The sequence below is a fragment of the Bos taurus genome, chromosome 1 (assembly GCF_002263795.3).
Source record: "Bos taurus isolate L1 Dominette 01449 registration number 42190680 breed Hereford chromosome 1, ARS-UCD2.0, whole genome shotgun sequence".
Lineage (NCBI taxonomy): Eukaryota > Metazoa > Chordata > Mammalia > Artiodactyla > Bovidae > Bos > Bos taurus.
In genome coordinates this window covers 72,061,966-72,084,669 of record NC_037328.1, presented here as the reverse complement: position 1 = coordinate 72,084,669, position 22,704 = coordinate 72,061,966, and the positions used below count along the sequence as shown (strand labels likewise).

At 42.5% G+C, this 22,704-nt stretch overlaps 1 protein-coding gene across 1 annotated transcript; it reads right to left on the bottom strand.

The window, feature by feature from the left end:
* Positions 1-9,011: 9,011 nt before the first annotated feature.
* Positions 9,012-22,338, bottom strand: APOD (apolipoprotein D). The gene is made up of 5 exons (NM_001076301.3): positions 22,275-22,338; positions 18,806-18,955; positions 14,643-14,764; positions 11,514-11,602; positions 9,012-9,512 (listed from the first exon to the last, which is right to left on the bottom strand). The coding sequence occupies exons 2-5, from the start codon at positions 18,926-18,928 to the stop codon at positions 9,277-9,279; spliced, it is 570 nt and encodes a 189-aa protein (NP_001069769.2). The 5' UTR covers positions 18,929-18,955; positions 22,275-22,338; the 3' UTR covers positions 9,012-9,276.
* Between the last annotated feature and the right edge of the window lie 366 nt (positions 22,339-22,704).

Below are 22,704 nucleotides of genomic sequence, written 5' to 3'. Positions count from 1 at the left end.
TAGAGAAGTTATTGTCTTCTCAAATGTAACACTGACTTTGTCCCAAATATTTTTCTCACAGCAGGTGTTTTGTTGTTGTTTGTGGCAAAAGGAACAGAAAAAGTTAAAAAAAAAATTATCCTGTAAATTTCTGCTGTGGTAGAAATGAGTGCTCAAATTCAAGTCATCACTGTAACTAAGCATGTAGTTTTGTTCAAGTCCTTTCACTTTGCTGGGAATCAGTTTCTCTATTTGGAAAATGAATATGCATATGAGGGGGATGATATTCCAGTAGTAAATTGTAGAAATGTAGCAGAAACAGCAAATTGGAGGCAATCTTAGCTGAATATGTCAAAGCACATTAATTAGGATATTTGTATTTATTTGGATTCTACTTTCATTTTCCATGACTGATGCTTTTTGGGCCCTAGGGCATTTATTCATTTGCTCATTCCCACATTCATTCAATAAAAATTTACTTTGAGTGTCTATTCTGTGTCAGGCATCATCCTAAACTCTGAAGATGCAATAACGTACCAAAAAGCAAGGTTCCCGTCTTCAGAAAGCCTACATTCTTTTTTTGGCTGCACCATGTGAGTATGTATGCTAAGTCACTCCAGTCCTGTCTCTTTGTGACCCTGTGGACTGTAACAGCCCGCCAGTCTCCTCTGTCCATGGGATTCTTCAGGTAAGAATACTGGAGCGGGTTGCCATGCCTTCCTTCAGGGGATCTTCCCGACCCAGGGACTGAACCACGCTGCATGTGAGATCATATATCCCTAGCCAGGGATTGAACCCACACCCCCTCTATTGGAAGTGTGGAGTCTTAATCTCTGGATTGCCAGGGAAGTCCAGAAAAACCACATTTTAGTGGGACAAATAGATAATAAATACTTGATAATTGCAGATTGTGAAAAGTGGTAAGAAAGAAATTTTTAAAAACATATGGAATGGATGGTAACTAAGGCAATCATCTTTAGGTATATGGCTGTTGTGATGCCATCTGAGCTGAGAAATGAATGTCAGAAGACATGCCAACAGCCTCAGCTTCTAAGCCTGGCAAAGCAGAGATTATTCACATTAATAACTCATAGGTGCAAAAATGACCCATGTAGTCTGTTTCCTATGCACAGAACACTTTGTTGACACAGTGCCTTTAGGCAGAATGCAGAGATGTCAGATTTCCATAGCATCCTCCAGTAGGGTTGGTCTTGGTCATCACCAACCAATCCCTCATTTGGGGAGGGTGGATGCAGGCAGTCCTCTGACTCTGTGCAGGCCCTGAGCTCACCAGTCCTGCTCTGACCAGGCTGCAGACAAAGAATGAATATGCGCTTAGTCACAGCCAAACTGTGCTGACAAAGGAGTGACCAACTGCTTTTCCATGTACCCATTCTGGTCGGGGAGCTTCTGAGCCCATTTGTCACCTCCTGGGGGCAGAGCAGACTCACAGAGGGCTGGTAACTCTTTTGACCTGGGAAGGGCTGGAGACAGAAGGCTTGGATTAAAGGTAGGTACAGCTGGTGACTGCCTATGTATTATGACTAGAATTTTTCTTCCCTGACCTGTCCTCAATGCCTGAAATTCTACTGCTAGAAGTTAGCATCCAATCCACTCAGTTTTTGAAAGGTTTTTTGGAGGGAGATTTGTTTATTTTTTACTCTTCCAGCCCCTGAAGACTAAATTTTCTTCAGGGAAGACTTGAAAGTCTTCTTCAGGAAAAGACTTGAAAGTCTTTTGGAGAAGTAAAGTGTTTCACTCTCTAAACATTTTAATATGACACCTTAAAAGAGACTCACAAAAATTCTACAAACAAGAGGAGTCAGTTTATAGGTGTCATGCCCTGAATCTTATCTGAGCCAGAATTGACCTGTGAAATGACAAATGCATACACCCTACTCTTAGAACATGACTCCTAGTTTTCTAAGCTTCCCACTGAGTTACTCCCACTACAACTCTTCAATCTCCTGGAGACCTCTCCTTCCTCGAGAGGTTCATGGTCACGGTCAGTGTCCGATGTAAGATACACGCACAGATAACAGTATCTCATGGTAGACAGCTATGGGCCTATATGTGCTATCTCTCCCCATTGAGCTCAAGAAATAAAACATTGCTGTGGTAGCTGAAAATGTACCCCTCCCAAAGATATCAGGTCCTAATTCCTGAAACTTGTAAATGTTAAATTTGGAAAAATAGATCTTTGCATGTGTGCTCAAATTAAGGATCTTGAGATGGGAGGGGGGGAGGATTATCATGGATTATCCAGATGGGCCGTAAATGCTATGGCAAGAGTCTCATAAGAGGGAGGCATAGGGATATTCACATACACACATTTGTCTGCACAAGGAGGTCTTGTGAAGATGGATCAGAAAGAGATTTGAAAGTTGGAGTGATGTGGACACAAACCAAGGAAATGCTGGCGGCCACCAGATGAGGGAAGAGGTGAGGAACAGATTTGCCTCTAGAGCCTGCAAAGGGAGCATGGCACTGCCCACACCTTCACATTTTGAACTTCTGGCTTTCAGAATTTTCAGAGAATAAAGTTCTGTTGTTTTCAACCATCAAGTTTGCAGTAATTTGTTACAGCAGCAACAAGAAAATAATACAATTCCAATGCAATGGTAGCTACCTGTGTTGCAATCCAATTGCAACCCTCCTCTCTCCACCCTCTGGAAGTAACCTTGAATTTGGTGTCTAATACTCTCTGAATTTCCTTATGCTTTTATTGCATATGTTTGTAATCTGAAATAATAAGCCACTTTATATACAGTATCATACCATATCCTTCTGCCTATTGCCATTTGCTTTTATCCTCTGCCTCCCTTTGCATATTTTATATTATATATATACGTAAACACATATTTTATACATTATGTATGTTGACACATGTAGCTATAGTTCACTTTAACTGTTGCATAGTATTTCTTTTATGTGTGTGTGTGTGCATGTGTGTGTGTGTGTGTGTGTACCACAATTTTAAGATCAATTCTGCTGATGGACATTTAGGTTGTCCCTGGTTTCTCAGTCCTTCAGGCAGTGACACAATGAACGTTTGTGCTCATATACAGGAATATTTCTAGGATATTTACCAGAGAATAGAATCACTAGGTCGAAGTCTGTGTCATTCTCAACTTTGCTAGATATTGTCAAACTGCTCTGCAAAAGTACTGATGTACACCTGATGGTTAAATAAGGATTTTGACAGCAGCAGATGTTAGTAAGGGAAAGGATATGCATGAAAAGGATTGGGATGGGAGACAAAGGGAGAGGTAAATAGTTCTAACAAAGAAAGAGTTCTCTACTGAGGCATTAAGCAATTTTGAATTGCTTGGGGAAATTTTTTGTAAAATTTTCCCTCTTTAGCCCACACTCTCCCCATTCTGGGATGTCTTCCTAAGGGAAGCATGTATTCTCTCAGGAAACTGGCCTGCATTAGTTGAGAGCCAGTAGACTGGGTGCCTGAGAAGTAACAAAGGGAGGAGAGACAGGAAAGGTGGAATTGAGGGGCCACCAGGAGGATGGCGCTAGGCCAGGAGGGTGTGTTAAGCAAGGAACCTGTTATATGGTGCAGGGGGCTCAGGTGCATGCTCTGTGGTGACTAAACGGGTGGGATGGGGGGTGGGGGGAGGACCAAGAGGGAGAGGATATATGTATACATATAGATGATTCACTTTGCTGAGCAGCAGAAACTAACACAACGTTGTAAAGCAACAATACCCTCCCTCTGGAAAAAAAAATCAAGGGGCACTGAAATAAACAGAAGTGAGCACCTACCCCTCTGCAGGAGTCCAGAGGCACCATTAGGGCTTCAGCATGCTTGAGTGAAGGGATTGGGACAAAAGTCCGAATACTTGACTGTACTTATCCAACTTTGGCTCCTGACTGCTTGTCCCAAGCCCTCTTCGACATTTTGTTATGGAAGAGTCACTTTATAATTCAATAAACTACTGCCCCCCTGGGTCTCTGAAGAGGCTGAAGAGTTAAGGTTGGCATTTTTACATTGGAATTAGCAGCCTAGGAAAGTTCAGGAGAATTAAATATAATACTCCCAATGCATTTACAGAACATAACATGTTATGGAAGTAAAATATTCATCCAAATACTGTAGAGTAGGAAAAAAGATACATGTACTGATTGAAAAACAGAGTAAAGTGTGCGTTTGTATGTGTGTGTGTACGTTGATAAGGATAAGGAGAAAAAACGATTCAAAGAATTGGTCTTTTAAATTTATGATGTCTTTTCTCTATAAAGCTACAGGTATTCCTCCCCTCTTAGAAAAAGTTACTTTATTAACAGTTAGAACTGGACATGGAACAACAGACTGGTTCCAAATAGGAAAAGGAGTACATCAAGGCTGTATATTGTCACCCTGCTTATTTAACTTCTATGCAGAGTGCATCATGAGAAATGCTGGGCTGGAGGAAGCACAAGCTGGAATCAAGATTGCTGGGAGAAATATCAATAACCTCAGATATGCAGATGACACTCCTTGATGGCAGAAAGTGAAGAAGAACTAAAGAGCCTCTTGATGAAAGTGAAAAAGTTGGCTTAAAGATCAACATTCAGAAAACTAGGATCATGGCATCCAGTGCCATCACTTCATGGGAAATAGACAGGGAAACAGTGGAAACAGTGGCTGACTTTATTTTGGGGGCTCCAAAATCACTGCAGATGGTGATTGCAGCCATGAAATTAAAAGACGCTTACTCCTTGGAAGGAAAGTTGTGACCAACCTAGACAGCAGATTAAAAAGCAGAGACATTACTTTGTCAACAAAGGTCCATCTAGTCAAGGCTATGGTTTTTCCAGTGGTCATGTATGGATGTGAGAGTTGGACTATAAAGAAAGCTGAGTGCCGAAGAATTGATGCTTTTGAACTGTGGTGTTGGAGAAGACTCTTGAGAGTCCCTTGGACTGCAAGGAGATCCAACCAGTCTATCCTAAAGGAGATCAGCCCTGGGATTTCTTTGGAAGGAATGATGCTAAAGCTGAAACTACAGTACTTTGGCCACCTCATGCGAAGAGTTGACTCACTGGAAAAGACCTTGATGCTGGGAGGGATTGGGGGCAGGAGGAGAAGGTGACGACAGAGGATGAGATGGCTGGATGGCATCACCAACTCAATGCACATGAGTCTGAGTGAAGTCCGGGAGTTGGTGATGGACAGGGAGGCCTGGTGTGCTGCAGTTCATGGGGTCGCAAAGAGTCAGACACGACTGAGCGACTGAACTGAAGTGAACAAAACTATAATGTACAGAACTATAAATGTGTGACCTGGAAGAGTCCTTAAAGGTGCATGGTGTAGTTCAGTTCTTTTAATGACACATAGGTGAAGAGACAGGCCTGGAGGGGAGAGGGATGCTGGCTAAGTCCTCTGAAGCCAGGACTAGAGCCCTGAATCTCATCTGAGGTCCCAACATGCTTTCCATTACACTCCCTTTCAGCTCTCCCAACAACGTAGTTCAGATTGTCTTATTCTGCTGGAAAACCTACATTTGATGAACGTATTTTCATCTTATATTTGATTTTAGCATAAAAGTTAACCATATTTAACAAATATTCAAAATGTTAATAGTTTCTCCTAATTATTAAGATGAAAGTGATTGTGTTGGGGGGAACTTTTCAATAAAATAATACAACAATTAGACAACTGTGAAAACAGACATTTTCTAAATTTCTATTTCTTTGGCATTTGGAACTCAGCTTGCCAGAGGGTCGGGCTGAACTAGAAGAAGGTTTTGGGGTCTAAAGTTTTAAGGCCTACACGACAAATACCAGCAGCAAAAATAAAAAAGGAAAGCACATCACTGTGTAATTCCACTATTCTAAGACATTAATTGCCTTCATTTCTTTGTTCACCTTCAGTCCTTGATTGCATGCCATCATTTTATGTAACTAAGTACAACTTAAGTACAATACTGCTGTCTTTTTTCACTCAAAAAGTGAACACTTTTGTCTTAGGGCTATTTTAGGTTGCAAAGAACATTACTCAGTCAAGTTAAATTAGCTCAAAAGAAAAAAAAGTTGTGTGTGTGTGTGTGTGTGTGTGTGTAGGTGGGTGTATGTGTGAGCCTAATCTTAAAGAAATCCAGGGACAGGAACCTAAGACAGCTAAGCCCCACAGGAATTAGAGCTGGGACACAGCCATCGGCTACTGAAGCCACTCTCAGAAGCCTTAGGTGGGGTATGAGCTTATCTGTGCATTTCTCTTCTGCACTCTTATAACTTCAGTTGTGGATCGACAAAAACGGCCACCCCAAACCACACGACCTCTCAGTTATTACTTACAGAGTTTTCAATTATGCTTTCTCTAGATCTCTTAAAGCCAAATTCCGATTAGATTGGCCTAATTTATCTTTTCCATCCAGGTAGGCCGTCAGAAGTTTGTTTAGCTTGTGGATGGGCAGTCATTAACTCAGGTGGACACACCTTGATCCTATTGGATGTGGTGGGGTCAGCACAGCACATGTTCCAGACTCTCTGCAGGCAGCAAGGCCACATACAGGGACCCCTAATCTTCCTCCCTACTCCCCCTTCATCCTCCCTACCCCCATCAGTAGTGAGTGTGGCAGGCAGGCATCAGCTCTCACGTGACCTCTATCTTCATAACGACAAATTTACTGAGTATGCCACATTACATCAAGTGGCTGTTCCATAATTTATGATCTCACTCCTCTGCATGCATGCTAAGTCGCTTCAGTCGTGTCTGACTCTTTGCGACCCTGTGGGCTGAGCCCACCAGGCTTCTCTGTCCATGGGATTCGCCAGGCAAGAATACTGGAGTGGGTTGCTTGCCCTCCTCCAGGGGATCTTCCCTTCGCTCCTCTGCTGTTAGTTTTCATTTTACTTTAGCTCCTTTTAGTTTGGGGGCTGCTACGAGTAAAAGTATGATGAACACCTCTGTACATGTATCTTCCCTTTCATATGGAAAATATAAAATAATCTTTATATTACATAAATTACATTCTCTGAGTACTTTCAGGATGTAAGATATAACCTTGCTTTTCTTTTCTTTTTTTTGGTTTAAAAAGTGCCTGTACTTGCTAGAGATTTATACTTAAGTAGTTAACAGGAAAAATAATAGGATGTGCTATTTAGTATTTTTCAAAACACTATTTGAAAAAACACCAGAGGTGGATGGGTGATAGCTGAAGCAAGATTGGTGAAATGTTGATGACTATTGGCACTGATGATGGGTATGTGGGGGTCATTTATTTATGGGCACACGGGGGGTTGCTACTGTCTCTATTTTGCTGTTTAATTCCCACTTCTTTTGCTTTCTCTTCTGAAATTTTTGTTGTTTTACCCCATGATGCCCCCATGCTACCCTCTGAATTCCTCCCATTTTCTCGGATTCAATGACCCCTGATACTTGCTTCTTAGTTTCCTTATCCTTTCCCAAACATCTCAAGTCCACCCATCTATTGACTTACTCAGTAATTGATTCACACAAGAATTGTGAGCCTATGTTTGGGCAAGACGCTGTAAAAGGTGCAAAATGTAGTCACGTTTGTTGTTTTAGATGCTATTAGACAGCCGTTAAGAGCTATTAACACAGTCATGACTTCTTGAACTATGAGGTAAGAACTAGACAATCAGCTTAACACTCTGGGAAGAACTATAGAAGTCAATAGAACAGTCTTATGGACTCTATGGGAGAGGGAGAGGGTGGGAAGATTTGGGAGAATGGCATTGAAACATGTAAAATATCATGTATGAAACGAGATGCCAGTCCAGGTTCGATGCACGATACTGGATGCTTGGGGCTAGTGCACTGGGACGACCCAGAGGGATGGTATTGGGAGGGAGGAGGGAGGAGGGTTCAGGATGGGGAACACATGTATACCTGTGGCGGATTCATTTTGATATTTGGCAAAACTAATACAATTATGTAAAGTTTAAAAATAAAATAAAATTAAAAAAAAAAAAAGAAGTCAAGCCAGGCGCCCTTCACTGGGATGGGCAGTGACATAAGGCACAGGAAGCAGCAGAAGGCTGAGATGTGGGAAGAGGCTCTTCTTTAATACCTACAGCTTCCTTCCTACCTCTTTGTCTAGTGAGTTTCAGCCTTTAGGAATTTTGAATTGCAAGCTACCTTTTGAGGTCATATTTATTTAGTAAAATGAAAATGATACATATTAAGCTTCTTGTAATTTTTATAACCTTTAATATAAAGCAGTGAAGAGTCTCAAACGCTCCAGGAAATGAGTATTTTATATTTGTGCTGAAAACGCAAAAATCTAACCAAATGGCTTCATTTTCTATTCATTTCCCAAACATTAATGGATTACAAATTTTGTGCAAGATAAGAATAATCGCAGGGTGATCATTTTGAGGCTGTTTTGATTTTAAGAGTTAAAATGTAAAAAAAAAAAAACCAATCAGGAGCAAACTCCAGGTGCTTCCTGACTCCTTGAAGCTGGAATGCCCCAGTGTGTGACTGTACCACCTCGTAAGTGCCTGTGTCTGGCAGGGGTTGAGATCTTCTCAGAGCTTCCCCAGCTCCCGCCACACGTCTCTGCCTTTGCATCCCTCAGCTTGGATTAAAATCCATATCTCTACTTGTCAGTCTCCCTCGCTAGTCTGTGAGCTTCTGTGGGAGAAAATGGATTCTATTTCTCAATGCCTGGAATGCTCTTGAGTCCCAGTAAATATCAGCTGAATAAAAGACAAAAAAAATTATTTTCTTAAAAATTCCCATAGCTTCTCCCTCACAGACTCTCTTCATTGTACAGACTTAAGATGGTCCCATTCTTCACGTGGTTCTGAAGACCTCCTGAGAGCAAATGTTTCCAGGAAACTGCCTGTCAGAGACTCAAAACTTCCATAGGATTCCCCCCACTAAGGACTGCCTATTGCAGGATGGGGGCACCTGGATTCGGGTCACTTGGAATGTGCCTTTGCCATCAGCTTTCTCTTTCTAGAAACAGGATTGTTACCTTTAAACTGTTCAGGGCTTCATTTTTTTTTTCAACATCACTGCTTAAGGATTTCCAAACTTAGGCTTCTCATTAAAACCCCACAATAATTAGTCCAGTTTAGAATCTACTGTGAGCACAGCAGGTCAGCAGCAAGTTTATTATCAGACTCGCAAGGTAACAGAATGGTGCATGGCTAAATGTCTGGGCCAGCTTGCCTTGGGTTCTTCTCCATTAGCTTCTGCTGCCACGTTTCCCTTCTGGTAGGTTTGTAATAGGTTGCTCTGGTGGTTTGGTTTGTCTTTATGAGGGTCGGTATAGGGGAAAAGCAAAGCAAGAGAAGGAACATGGAGTGAATGCAGCTCCCTTTAGAGCCTGGTTACATGGACTCGGGACAGTTCACCTGATCTGTGATCGTCATTTTCTCAACTTCAATGTTATTAGAGGTCAGGATATCTTTGAGATAGGTCACTGTTTCTGGAGGGAGATAAGGGTTTCTTCCCAAGATCCAAACATGATCCATGTGAAAAAGCCAGATGATTGTGGTACAGGAGTACACGAGGGCGTAGTTCTCATAGTCGGTGGCCAGGACCCAGTACGGAGCTGACGGCATGACTGAGAACCAGAGGAAGGCAGTATTAGGAGGGACCAGGGCAAGAGAAACCTTCATCTCCAGGGTCCTGGAAGCCAGGCTCTGGGATTCTAGTTCTTCTACATCAGTGGGTCTTCATTCTGGCTTCATGTGGGAATCATATGGGACCTCTGAAAAACACCAGGCGCATCTCTCCCCACCCCAACTCCCAAAGGCCGAACTGGAGCTTGTTGGTACTTTGGAAAGCTTCCCAGTAATTCCAATGTGCAGCCAGAGTTCAGAGCCACCATTCTGGATCCCCATTCCCTGACTGCAGGCTGGTACCTGGAAGCCCGTAATATCTGGAAGTTGGGCCGGATCCCCTGGACTGACAGGTGCACTGAGCACAAGTGCCTATGGAGCCATTACTCAGTAAGTGCAGTTAGGAATGCACAGTCAGGGGCCCCAGGCTTTCCAGGTTTGTACCATCCAGCTTCCTCTATAATCCACCTACAGGAGGAGGTAGAGGCTAATGTTGGCTTGCTTGTTTTTCTTCTTGTGTGAACTTTGAAAACCCCACTATTCTTAAGAATATGGTAAATCAGGTGATGGCTGTTGTTTAGTCACTCGGTCATGTCTGACTCTTTGTGACCCTATGGACTGTAGCCCATCAGGCTCCTCTGTCCATGTGATTTCTCAAGCAAGAATACTGGAGTGAGTTGCCATTTCCTGCTCCAAAGGATCTTCCAAAGCCAAGGGTCGAACCCGCATCTCCTTCATCTCCTGCATTAGCAGGTGAGTTTTTCACCACTGAGCCGCTGGGGAAGCCCAAATAAGGTGGTAACAGGTTACAAATTCTTCCTAAAGAGCCTATAGAGATTCACTGATTGACATCTGAGTAGTGTTGAAAGTTCAGTATTAAAAGGGTCTTTAAGAAGACAGATGGAGGGTTTACTTTTCCATTTGAATCCAGAAATTTCCTTTGTGAACTTGACCTCCACAGCCAAGCCAAGTGTGTGGCTCAATGGCACTGGCTCCATTGTGTCAGCTCCATCTTAGGCCTGCACTCCTAGCCCTCCCCTTTTTCGCCCTACTGGGCTTTAGCTTACTCACAAGGAAAGCACCCAAGCCAAATAAGTTCCCTACAGTCTTTATCTCACACGAAAACTGAAAGAATGTCTTTTGCTGACACAGGTGGTTAATGGTCATGAGACCCCTGGGGTGAGGGTAGGAGGAGGCAAATCCCTCAGTTTCCGTCAGTGTGGACATGCTTCCTCTAGTAGTCAGATTCTATTTTTAGCTGTGGCCCCATTAAGCATCCCTGTCCCCCTTTTGGCAGAACGCAGTGCAGCTGGGAATGCCTCTGATGGTCGTCTACATGATTCTGTCTGGATGTAAGTTACCCATAATAAACATAACCGTTCTTTATGGAGTTGCCTGCTTTCCTTTCCAGTCTCAAAGTTCCTTTTAAATTCAGAGGATATTATTCAATAACTCCACCTCCCAACACCAAGGAAAACCCACTGTCCAACTGGAAGGGGAACCAAATGAAACCCCCAAAATTTGGATAGAAAGTGGCAAACAGAGCCAGGACTCCAACTTACCTTCACTCTTAGCAGCTCTTGCTTTTAAACTTTCTCACATGTTAGTCGTTTTTCTAATAACTACTAATTTTGCAGTTATTAGTTCCCTCTGGGAAAGAAGACTGGCTTGAGTCTCCTAATACTCATGCCCAACAGGCTTCAATCTGTGCTTCCTCCATTGACATACTTCCTATAGTTTTATAATAAATCACCTGGCTGCTTGTCAGTATCCACACTGACATGTAAGCTTCACAGGGACATTGGCCAGCTCTGTCTTGCTCATCTTTGCATCTCCAGGGCCTAGCCCAGCATACGGCAGGTAGGAGGTGTTCCACAGGTAATTATGCATTGAATCAGTATAGGTGACACTCAGATGTGACAGGACTGCTCCGACCCAGGGCTCTAGCCTTCAGTTTGTCGAGCTCCTGTCCCTGACGCCTCCTGAGAGAAGTGTATACTTACACCAGAAAAACTTAACTGCCAGCTTGGCAGGCTCTGTGATGTTCTCCGGGGTGGCTTCACCTTCAATTTGATTCACAGTTCCATCAGCTCTGCAGTGAGTAAAAAACAGAACAAAAAAACCTGAACCAGTTAAAAGCCACAAATCAATGAAAGGCAAGATTTGTGACACCAACAATCATGGTGGCCAACAGTGCAATTTCTGGGTAGGAGATTCTTGACGGTAGGCTGGGTCCTGGGTCTATTCCCTCCCCTTTGCTTTATTACTGTCTCTGGACTGAGCAGAGAAAGACAGTTTTGGGGTAATAAGGATCAACAATTGCAATGGCCAAGGACTGGATGATATGTGAGACCCTGGCACTTCAACCCTTTTTTTCAGAGTATATGTAGTGGCCTGCAAGGCTGTTTCTTGCTCCTGGACTCCAAAGCATGACGGAGGAAAAAGGGAAAATTTACAAACAAATGAATCAACCTCACACAAAAAGAATATTCATTTCTTTAAAAATGACAAGGGTCCAAAGGAAAACATAAAGGCTGACTAGATCACTAAAAATCATGCAAAACATGAAGTCTGGAGATCTGCAAAGTTTTCCCCCTCTTTGGGCCTCAGTGATATCAGGAGCTCTGAAACGAGTCTGATTTTTCTTTATTCAAGACTCTTCCAGTATTGTTTTGGTTTATGCGGGGTCAGAGAATCAGCCACTGTGTTGCGGCTCACAGGAAGCTTAATGGGTAATATAATGGCCATGGGAAGTCTTTCTGAGCCTGTGTGACTACCAGTCTGACTGGTACTTGTTTTCTTGGAGTTGAACACACTTCTTAGACAACTTAGGAAACAGGAATGGCAACCCTTCATGTCCAGCTTCTTTCATTTGTCTTCTGGTTTCTTCTCCATTTCACTTCTCCCTGGTTTTAATTTACTTTAAAACTTTTAAATTTATTTTTTAATTTTAATTTTTTGGCTATTTCTGCTTTATTGACTATGCCAAAGCCTTTGACTGTGTGGATCACAATAAACTGTGGGAAATTCTTCAAGAGATGGGAATACCAGACCACCTGACCTGCCTCTTGAGAAACCTGTACGCAGGTCAGGAAGCAACAGTTAGAACTGGACATGGAACAACAGACTGGTTCCAAATAGGAAAAGGAGTACATCAAGGCTGTATATTGTCACACTGCTTATTTAACTTATATGCAGAGTACATCATGAGAAATGCTGGGCTGGATGAAGCTCAAGCTGGAATCCAGATTGCCAGAAGAAATATCAATAACCTCAGATATGTAGATGACACTTCCCTTATAGCAGAAAGTGAAGAGGAACTAAAAAGCCTCTTGATGAAAGTGAAAGAGAAGAGTGAAAAAGTTGGCTTAAAACTCAACATTCAGAAAACTAAGATCATGGCATCTGGTCCCTTCACTTCTTGGGAAATAAATGGGGAAACAGTGGAAACAGTTTCAGACTTTATTTTTTTGGGCTCCAAAATCACTGCAGGTGGTGATTGCAGCCATGAAATTAAAAGACGCTTACTCCTTGGAAGAAAAGTTATGACCAACCTATATAGCATATTAAAAAGCAGAGACATTACTTTGCCAACAAAGGTCTGTCTAGTCAAGGCTATGGTTTTTCCAGTGGTCATGTATGGATGTGAGAGTTGGACTGTGAAGAAAGCTGAGTGCCGAAGAATTGATGCTTTTGACCTGTGGTGTTGGAGAAGACTCTTGAGAGTCCCTTGGACTGCAAGGAGGTCCAACCAGTCTATTCTAAAGGAGATCAGTCCTGGGTGTTCATTGGAAGGACTGATGTTGAAGTTGAAACTCCAATACTTTGGCCACCTCATGCAAAGAGTTGACTCATTGGAAAAGACTCTGATGCTGGGAAGGATTGGGGGCAGGAGGAGAAGGGGACGACAGAGGATGAGATGGCTGGATGGCATCACTGACTCAACGGACATGAGTTTGAGTGAACTCCGGGAGTTGGTGATGGACAGGGAGGCCTGGCATGCTGTGATTCATGGGGGTCTCAAAGAGTTGGACACGACTGAGCAACTGAACTGAACTGAACTGAACTGTGGCATCTTAGTTCCCTGACCAGGGATCAAACCCTCACCTCCTGCATTGGAAGTGTGGAGTCTTAACCACTGGACCACCAGGGTAGTCCTTTCTCCTGGGTTTTGAATCTCTTGAATCTCAGCTTTGTCACTTACAAGCTCTGTGACTCTTGGGCAAATTACTTTACCTCTCTGTATCTCAGTTTCTTCATCCATAAGAATGGATTTAATAATAGTACCTACCTCAGGTTGCTGTAGGGATTAAATGAATAGCAATGCTCATTTACATATACATAAATACATGCACTTGTACTCACACATATATATATGCATACAGAAGAGTGCCTTGCACATAGGAAATGCTTAATTAATATTAGTTATCATTGTTTATTGTTACTCTCATGTTTGTTGATGGTGGGTGGGTAGCAGTTCTTACTGGGTTTCTTTTTAAGTTTATATTTGCTTTTAAAATATGAATTTTGGGATCAGTGAAGAAGCCCTCAATGATAGAAAAGTATATCTCTGTAGACTCTCCTGTTCACAAAACCTAGAATGTGACTATGTATGCATTTCATTCTTGCTTAATAAGAAAAGGAGTTTTCTAACAGTTAAAACTGTCTGAAGATGGAATAAACTGTCATGGACATTGATGAGCTCCCAGTTTCTGGAAGGATTCAAGCTAAGCTAGATGCTCTCAATCAGCAGGTGGTATAGAAAGGGCTTCTCTTTTGGTACTGGAGATCAGACAAGAGAGTCCCTGCTGTCTTTTGCTTCCAGAAGGTCTATTTTGGAGTGAGAGCAAGAAATCTTGCAGTTTGTGTTACCATTAAGTCCCCAGGGTCTTTCACAGGCTCTGGGACACAATAAGTTGCTCAGCAAGTAGCCATGGAAATGAATGTGTGACTTGTCCCTACCATCCTGCCTGCCAAAAGCTGTCCTTTCAGGACCTGTTGTGAGCAGGCAACCAAGACCCAGCCATGTCCCCATCCTCTCACACTAGAAGGCAAGGGCACCAGTCATCCCAGGACAAGTCTGCAGGGCTGCCTCCAGGATGTACAATGCCTTTGAAACCACAACCACTCACCTCAGCTCCTTGTTTATCACTTTGACGTTTCCATTTTCCTTTAGTGAGTAGTTGGCTTGGATGCAACTTCCCTTCTCAAAGCTCACTGGGATCTTCTCAATTTCATACCATTTTCCAAGATACTGCAGAGACAACGACAGGCAGAGAAAACCCTGCGGCTCTCTGGGGACCTGAAAACTCTTCCCCATTGCTGTCTTTCAGAGCAGAGCCCTTTCTTGGGGAAGCCAGGCAAAATGGGCTGCATTGTTCCCAGAAGCCACTGAGCAAGATATTGATTCCAATGGGAATAAGTGAATCGGATGTGTGGGCATTGGTTGAATGCCACCGTCCATTCCTAAAGTGCTCTTATTTAGCTATGTTCTTGGTGTCCCCTTCAGTCAAAACCTACGTGAAATTCTAAACTCTGTAAAAGGAAGGGATTGGTTTAGATGATGTAAGATGTCATCTCAAATATTTTATGATTTTACAAGGCATCTTTGAATTGTGTGCAAAGTCAGATATGTTTACTGTGGGGAGCTGGGACTCCAGAATCGACTCAATTTTCCTCATAAGATCCCACACGAGGAGTTGGTCACAGAGGCTTTTGGCAGGAGATCAGGATTTAGAAGACCTATATCATTCTTCCCCTGGGGGCTTGCTCTCAGACCGTAACTTCAGTGCAGAATCAGCTTTAGAGGAACTGAGCAACCGTGTGGGTGAGAGTGAAGGGAGACAGTCACACCCTGCTTCCACACATTCCCCGGCGTAGAGACTGCTTCAGTCTACAACCTTCGTGAGGGCAACTTGGTAATGTCAAGCAAAACTAAAACTACGTTTACTCTGGCCCAGCAATCTCACTTCTGTAAAGGTATCCTCCTGAAAATAAGAAATGATGTATGTCTAAGGTCATTCATTGCAGTTCTCTTTGTACTATCAAAAGACAGGAAGTGGCTTGAGTGAGCATTAATAGGATTAACTAAATGATGACACATCCATACAATGGAATGCTGTACACCCTCTTTTAAAACACAACAGGCAATTATCTCCAAGATACACTTAATGGGAAAAGAGCCAGGTGCAAAATAGTGTATATATATTAAGCTACGTTTTATGTAAAACTGGGAGAAAAGGTTATATCGGTTTCCCATTGCTAATGTAACGAATTACCACAAGCTTGAAACATCACAAATTTATGGTCTCATAGTTTTGTACATCTGAAGTCTGACAAGGTTCTCACTGGGTTAAAATCAAAGTGCGGCAAGGCTACATTCCTTTCCAGAGGCTCTAGAGGAGAATCTGTCTTCTTTCCAAGTCCTTTCCAAGTCCTAGATGTCGTTTGCATTTCTTGATTTGTGAATCCCTTTCTCCATCTTCAGAGCCAGCAAAAACAGGTCAACTCCTTCTCACACTGCATCTCTCTGAGTCTTCTTCCATCATCACACCTCCCTGACCACAGCTGGGAAATGTTCTCTGCTTGTAATGATTAGATTAGACCCACCTGATAATCTAGGATACCCTTGCCATATCAAGCTCCATAACTTTAATCACAACTTCAAAATCCCTTTTTCTATATAGAGAAACATTACTTGCAGATTCTGGGGAATAGGACATGGACAACATTCTTCCTACTGCAATTATATATGTGCTTTTAAATATATATACACATTATCTCTCAAAAGACACCATAAGCTGTTTTTACTGGGGAGAAATGAGGCTGGGTTACAGGGGTGGAAGCGAAAGTTTTCATTGTATCTTCTTTTGCACCCTTAGAATTTTGAACCTGGTGAATATATTTACCTAGTCAAAATGTTAATTGAAATGATTTTAGAAATTTACAAATGTATTACTCAGCAAAACAAAGCAAAATTAAAGAGATGCAATCAGAATTTGAAATGAGAGCATACTGCAAATAGGTGGCAGTATTGCTTCAGTCACCTGGCTCTTTGTTAAAATTACGTTCACATTTATGACATAAATTTTCCTCTCATTTGTTAAAGGACATCTTTCAATTAAAATCACTGAACTGAACATGCATTTAAAGAATAAGCTTAACATGCATTTAAAGAATAAGCATCAAAGAATAAGCTAAAGGTCAACTGGTTTCATAGGCATCCTCCAAAAATATCTCCATTTTATACAGTGCATTTAAAATAGTTCCATTACTGTTAAGGTGAATTTAATGGTCCACAATTTAAAACAAGGAAGCTTAATTTTCCAGAAAGGAAGAAACTCAGAGGTGGAAGATTGCTCTTCATGTCATGTTCCCTCATGATCTCATATTATTTTTGTGAAGGGTCTTCATTTCTCTATCTATATAAGGAGAATGCAATGTTTAGAAATAATTGTGAAAAGGAAGAAGTAAAACTATCTCCATTTTCAGATGACAGGGTTTTGTAGATAGAAGATTCTAAGGAATACACACACGCCCCCACGCACAACTATTAGAACTAACAAATGGACTCGGCAAGGTTAAAGGATAAAATAACTAATATCTAGGAAAAAAAGTATTCCTATACTTACAATGACAAATCTACAAATTAATTTAGAAAATTTCCACTTATAATAGCATCAAAAAAAATAAAATTCTTATGAAAATTTAACCAAAGAAGCATAAAACACACTCTGAAAACTACAAAAGACTGCAGAAATAAAGAAGACCTAAATAAATGGAAAGACATCCTATGTTCATGGATAGGAAGACTTAAACTTGCTAAGATGGCAATACTCTTCAAATTGACCATAGACTTAACAGTACAGTCTCTATCAAAATTCCAACTAGCTTCTTTACAGAAATTGACAAACTGATCCTAACATTTATGTTGAAATACAAAGGACTCAGAATAGCCACAAGAACAAAGTTGAAGGACTTATATGTTCTGACTTCAAAACTTACTACAAAGCTGCAGTAATCAAGACTATATAGTCCTGGAATAAGGACAGACATATAAATCAATAGAATAGAATTGTGAGCCCAAAAATAAATTCTTACACATATGGTCAATTGATTTTCAACAATTATATCAAGACTATTCAGTGTGGAAAGACTCATCTTCTCAACAAACAGTCTGGAACAGCTGTATATCCTCATGCCAAAGAAAGAAGTTTCCTTTCTGTATCACCAATGTACAAAATATAACTTAAAATGAATCAAAGACTTATATGTAAGAACTAAAACTATAAATCCCTTAGAAGAAAGTATAGGAGTAAATCTTTATAAACATAGACTAGGCGACTTTTTTTTTTTTTTTAAGATATGCCACCAGAAGCACAAGCAAAAAATGAAAAGATAATTTGGGCTTCATTAATATTGAAAAGTTTTGTGTTCAAAAGACATGAATAAGATGATGAGACAATCCTTACCATATATGGGGGAGTTGATTTTATTGATATCTTTTTAGCACAGGTGACAAGAAGGCCCCTGGGGGAAGTGCTATCCCATCCTGGGTCCTATTTGAGTCACCCATGGGATCCCGCACTCCTGGGAAGCCTAGTTTTGAATCCTACTCTGCATTTACTGGCTGTGTGACCTGAGCAGGTGGCAAGCTCCCTGACGTTCAGCTTCTTCATCTGTAGAGTGAGGATAACACCTCTGCAACATCTGCTGCTGATGCCCTGTGTCCCATTGTCCTCTCAGCCCACCTCTGGGCTCACCTCCATCATGGCAATCTGCTGTTGATGCCCTGTGTCCCATTGTCCTCTCAGCCCACCTTTGGGCTCACCTCCATCATGGCAAGCACTTCCCACACACACTGCCAGCTTCCAACTCAAGCCCCTGGGTCTCCTTCCCTGTGAGAGGCTTGTCCAGTGTCATGGGAGCTCCCACTGCCTGCTTGCACCTATCCATGGGACAAGCTGAGGCACATTCTGTGCATTTCCTCAGAGGACCCCCAGCAGAAGTGAACCCTGTTCACAGAGTAACCTGCTCGTGAGCTCACCCTTTACTGCTTGCCTGCCTCCTCTGTTTCCACACAAGCCCACTCAGGCTTCTTGGGATCATCTCCCAAAACCTCTCTGCTCCCCAGTTCTTGTCTCAAAGTCTGCTTTTGGGAACTCTTTGGAGGCTAAGTACCTAACCCAAGGCTTGCTGTGGTCATTAGAGCAGGAAAAAAAAAACCCAAACCTGGTAGGATGCTTATTCAAACAGGAGACAGCAAAACAAGCAGGGATTTATTCTTTTACTACACCTTATTCACGTCGAAATTCTCCTGCACGGGAGGATGGGGGCATTTCCCGAGATGGAAAGCTTGTCCCTCAGCTGCTCCGAAGAGGCCAGCCAGGGCAGGGAGCAGCAGCAGCACTGGCACCATCCTTGGGCTGGGTGGCTGGAGATGGACCTGGAGTGGGGAGAACAAAGCAGCTGCAGGCGTTCGAAGTCTCTGAGGGCACGGAGTCCTTGGAGGAACATGTCTGGGCTCGTCGGTCTCTGTGTGGGCAGCCTCCTACTCAGCCCCTCTGAGCCCCTCATCCTCCGGGGCCACCTCAGTCATCGGTGTGGCTGTGAGGTCTTCCTCCTCTGTGAGCCTCACTAGAACCTTCTGTGCCTCCATTAGAACACAATCTGCCTGGCATTACAGTTTGTTGGGCTTATTTGGCCAGCTCCCCTGCTGACCCCACACAGCTAATTACATATTTTTCAAGGATGGGCATGATGTTTAATTCTCCCTGGACTCTCCCACAGAACCTCCCAGTGCCAGGCACAGTAGATGCTTGTTGAATGAACAGAAGCCATGTGTGTGTGTGTGTGTGTGTGTGTGTGTGTGCGCGCGCGCGCGCGCGTATGTGTGTGTGTGCACTTGTTGAATGAACAGAAAAAATGTGTGTGGGCGGGGGTGGGGTGGGGTGGCAGGGATTGGGAGAGAGTGAAGCCCTCAAGTGAACCATGAGAGAAAAAACTAACCGAAAACAAAACCTGCATTTAGCGCCCTATGAGGTTCATCAAAGAAATGCCTCCCCTGACTCCACCTCCCCACCCTATCCTCCACTTGCTGGCTGTTTACCAGGCCAGGAGTAGGCCTGGGAACCTTGGGGACCCCAGGATCACCTTGACTGGCTTTGAATTCTGGCTCTTCACATACTAAGTATAACTGTGTCCAATGGATGCTTTAATTTCCTTGGCTGTTAAGTGGGAATGATAATCATACCAACCTTGTGAAATTCCGAGGGAATTAAATGAGAAAATATAGACAGCATTTAGAGCAGTATCTGACACAAATGCTCAATAAATGCTATTATGAAATGCAGAAGCAAATTATTGTATTTCCTGAATTTCTCTTCCTTCCTTCCTCCTTCCCTTCCTTTCTTCCTTAATATTCTGTTGAGGCTACTTTTCGTACATGCTATACATTTAAGCAGAGAAGGACCAGTAGCTGATGTGAGCCCAGAGCCCTTGGGTGTGGAAGCTGCTTTGCGGGGGGTGCACAGTGGGCAGGGGTGGGGGCTGCAGCGCTGCTGGTGGGGTCGAAGCCTGGGTTGCTCCCAGCTTCTTTCACTGACTTGCTCTCAGTCTGTTCTCTTCCTTGTGAGTCCTCGCCTGTAGCTGCACGAGAGCTATTTCCAGCTCTTTGCCTTTCTCCCTGTGATGAAGAGGCCTGAATTGAGGCAAGCAAGATGTTCTCAGATTTGAGTTTTTAAAAGAATGTGTCATAACTGGGATAATTATAACCACTTTCTTAAGAATCTCTAAAGCTCCAAATAACCTTTAATAATCAATAGCTCTTCTGGAGGTTTTGTTGCGTGTTTTTCAAAAGAACAGTTACATAATGAGTAAAAGTTGATGTGAGGTTGAGGGGAGGAGGGACGGTCCCTGAGTCCCCGCCTTGAGCACGTCTGCCCCGTGAGGCGGGGAGGGCTACTTTCCTTGGTCTCTGAGGCTCCGTTTCCCATCAGCCCCTGCCACCAGGTAAACAACATCTGTTTTTAACCTTTTGGGGGGTGATGGATTTGCCAAAATCCAGCCTAAACCCACAAAAATTTGCATTCCTTTCCAAGCCCTTCTTAAAACCACTGAAGTTCTACTCTTGGCCCCTAGTCAGCTCCAGGCTCAGTGCCCTGCCCAGGAGTTCTAAGCTCAAGGATGGCCACACATTATGCACATTCGCCACGGCCCCCAAACTGGGCAGAAACTTAGAGGTCATTTATCCACCCTCTCCCCTCAGATGTACCGATGGGGAAGCTAAGGCCCAGAGGGGCAGAAGGCCGGGGCTCAGGCCCCGTCTCCAGCTCTCCATTCTGCCACAGCCCTGAACTTTGCTGCCTTCTGTGACCACCTTCAGTGCTTCAGTAAACACCTGCCTCTAATACCTGATGAATCTCATTTTACCACATGACAGTTTGACCAAAAGTCAGCTCCTGACAAATATCTTGTTACAAAATGTTCTGTAGTGAGCTGAAATGTGTTCTTTAGCTCTGCAGGATTTCAGAGCATAATTATCCCTGCCTGCATCTCTTCCAAAGATGCCTCTTTATTGCAGTAGTTTTTGTCCTATGACTAAACTTCTTGTGAGAGAAAGAGTTGATAATATCCATCATTTTTTCCCAGTGCCCCTTGCATTCTAATTCATGCAACGCTTGTTGAGCAATTTCTGAGGGTAAATCACATTATTAACCTGTATCTATGAACTCGGATATGTATGACTTACTTTTGCATCTTCTTCTAACACTAATGGGAAGATGGTCCTAACGAAGAGACTTCAAATACTTTTTAAAAATAGATATAATTTAAATATTATATAACTGAATATTAAATAATTAGAAAAGAATTCTACTAAGGTTATGGTGCATCCACCCTGGGACAGAATTGACTCTGTGTATTACTACTTACACTCCTCGAGCTTCTCCAGGGAGAAGCCCTGGTTTCAGAATTTTACATGGACCTAAGTCTCTACAACACCCAGTCTGGAAGAGTCCTGCACTAACATTCTCCATGTACTCAGTGAGGTTACTTCCTGATAAGCTGTGAAGCCAGAACTTAGACCAGGTTTCCTAAGAGTCTACACACCTGCACGATAGTGTGGACCTGGCATCTGGTCTCGAGGAGCTTCAGAATATTAGGGGTGAGACTTTTAGATTTCACTTGACAAAATAAAATACATTTCCACAAGTATATGGGTCTTAAAAACCATTTTGCTATTGAATCTAATAAGAAAACATATCGCCTGAAGAAAATTTTTCAGGAGATAAAAAGCTTTGCATTTTCTGTTAATATTATTTAATTATTTAATAATTAATTCTATAATACTAAATGAATTTTCAATTCACACAGCACATTCCAACTCACTTTTTGGTCAGTTTTACTGAAATGCACACTGGGTAACCCCCTGAGAATTCATCTAGTACAGTATTGATGCAGGAATAATTCCTTATTGTCCAATAATGGTATCAAGGGGGTTGCCTGACACAAGCAGAAGACTTTGAGGTGAGTCTTCTCAGGGTGACACCCCAGCTCTGGCATTTGTTGGTGGTCTTACTTTAGGCCTGTTGCTTAGGATATCTGAACTTCAGTTTCCTCATTCGAAAAACGACACTAAAAATATCCCCCTTGTAACGTCGTTTATGGAAAAATGAAACCAAGTCTGCAAAGCAACTGGCCAAAGGCCCTCAATCATGTTAGTTATTATTTTTAGCTGAAATGAGAATTTAAACCACAGTACATACCTTTTTTATCGAGGTGAAAGCAGTTTCCACACGCAAAATCATCCACTCTGAGATGCCCTGTCTTGGTGACTGACTTCTCCCAAGCTATTTTATAAGCTTCCTCAGGTCACTGATGTTTAATTTTAAGGCATGCCCCGCCCCCTAAGTTCAGGAAGGCTGGTCTAAAAGCTTTGCTCTGTATGAAACACAAAGATGGGATGTTATGTTCATCTCCCTCCCCCAATTTCTTTCACAGCTGCTCTCTGAAGAAGAAACAAGGAGATATTGTTCATGTGTGTGTGTGAGAGAGAGGGAAAGACAAAGTGTATTTCATTCAAAACATCCTTTTTGCTGTGTGGATTTTCTAATTTAATTTTCTCAGTCAGAATGCACTTTTAAGTTCCAGTAAGAAGAGTTGCGACATGTGCTCAAACATCTGTTATTTATTTTT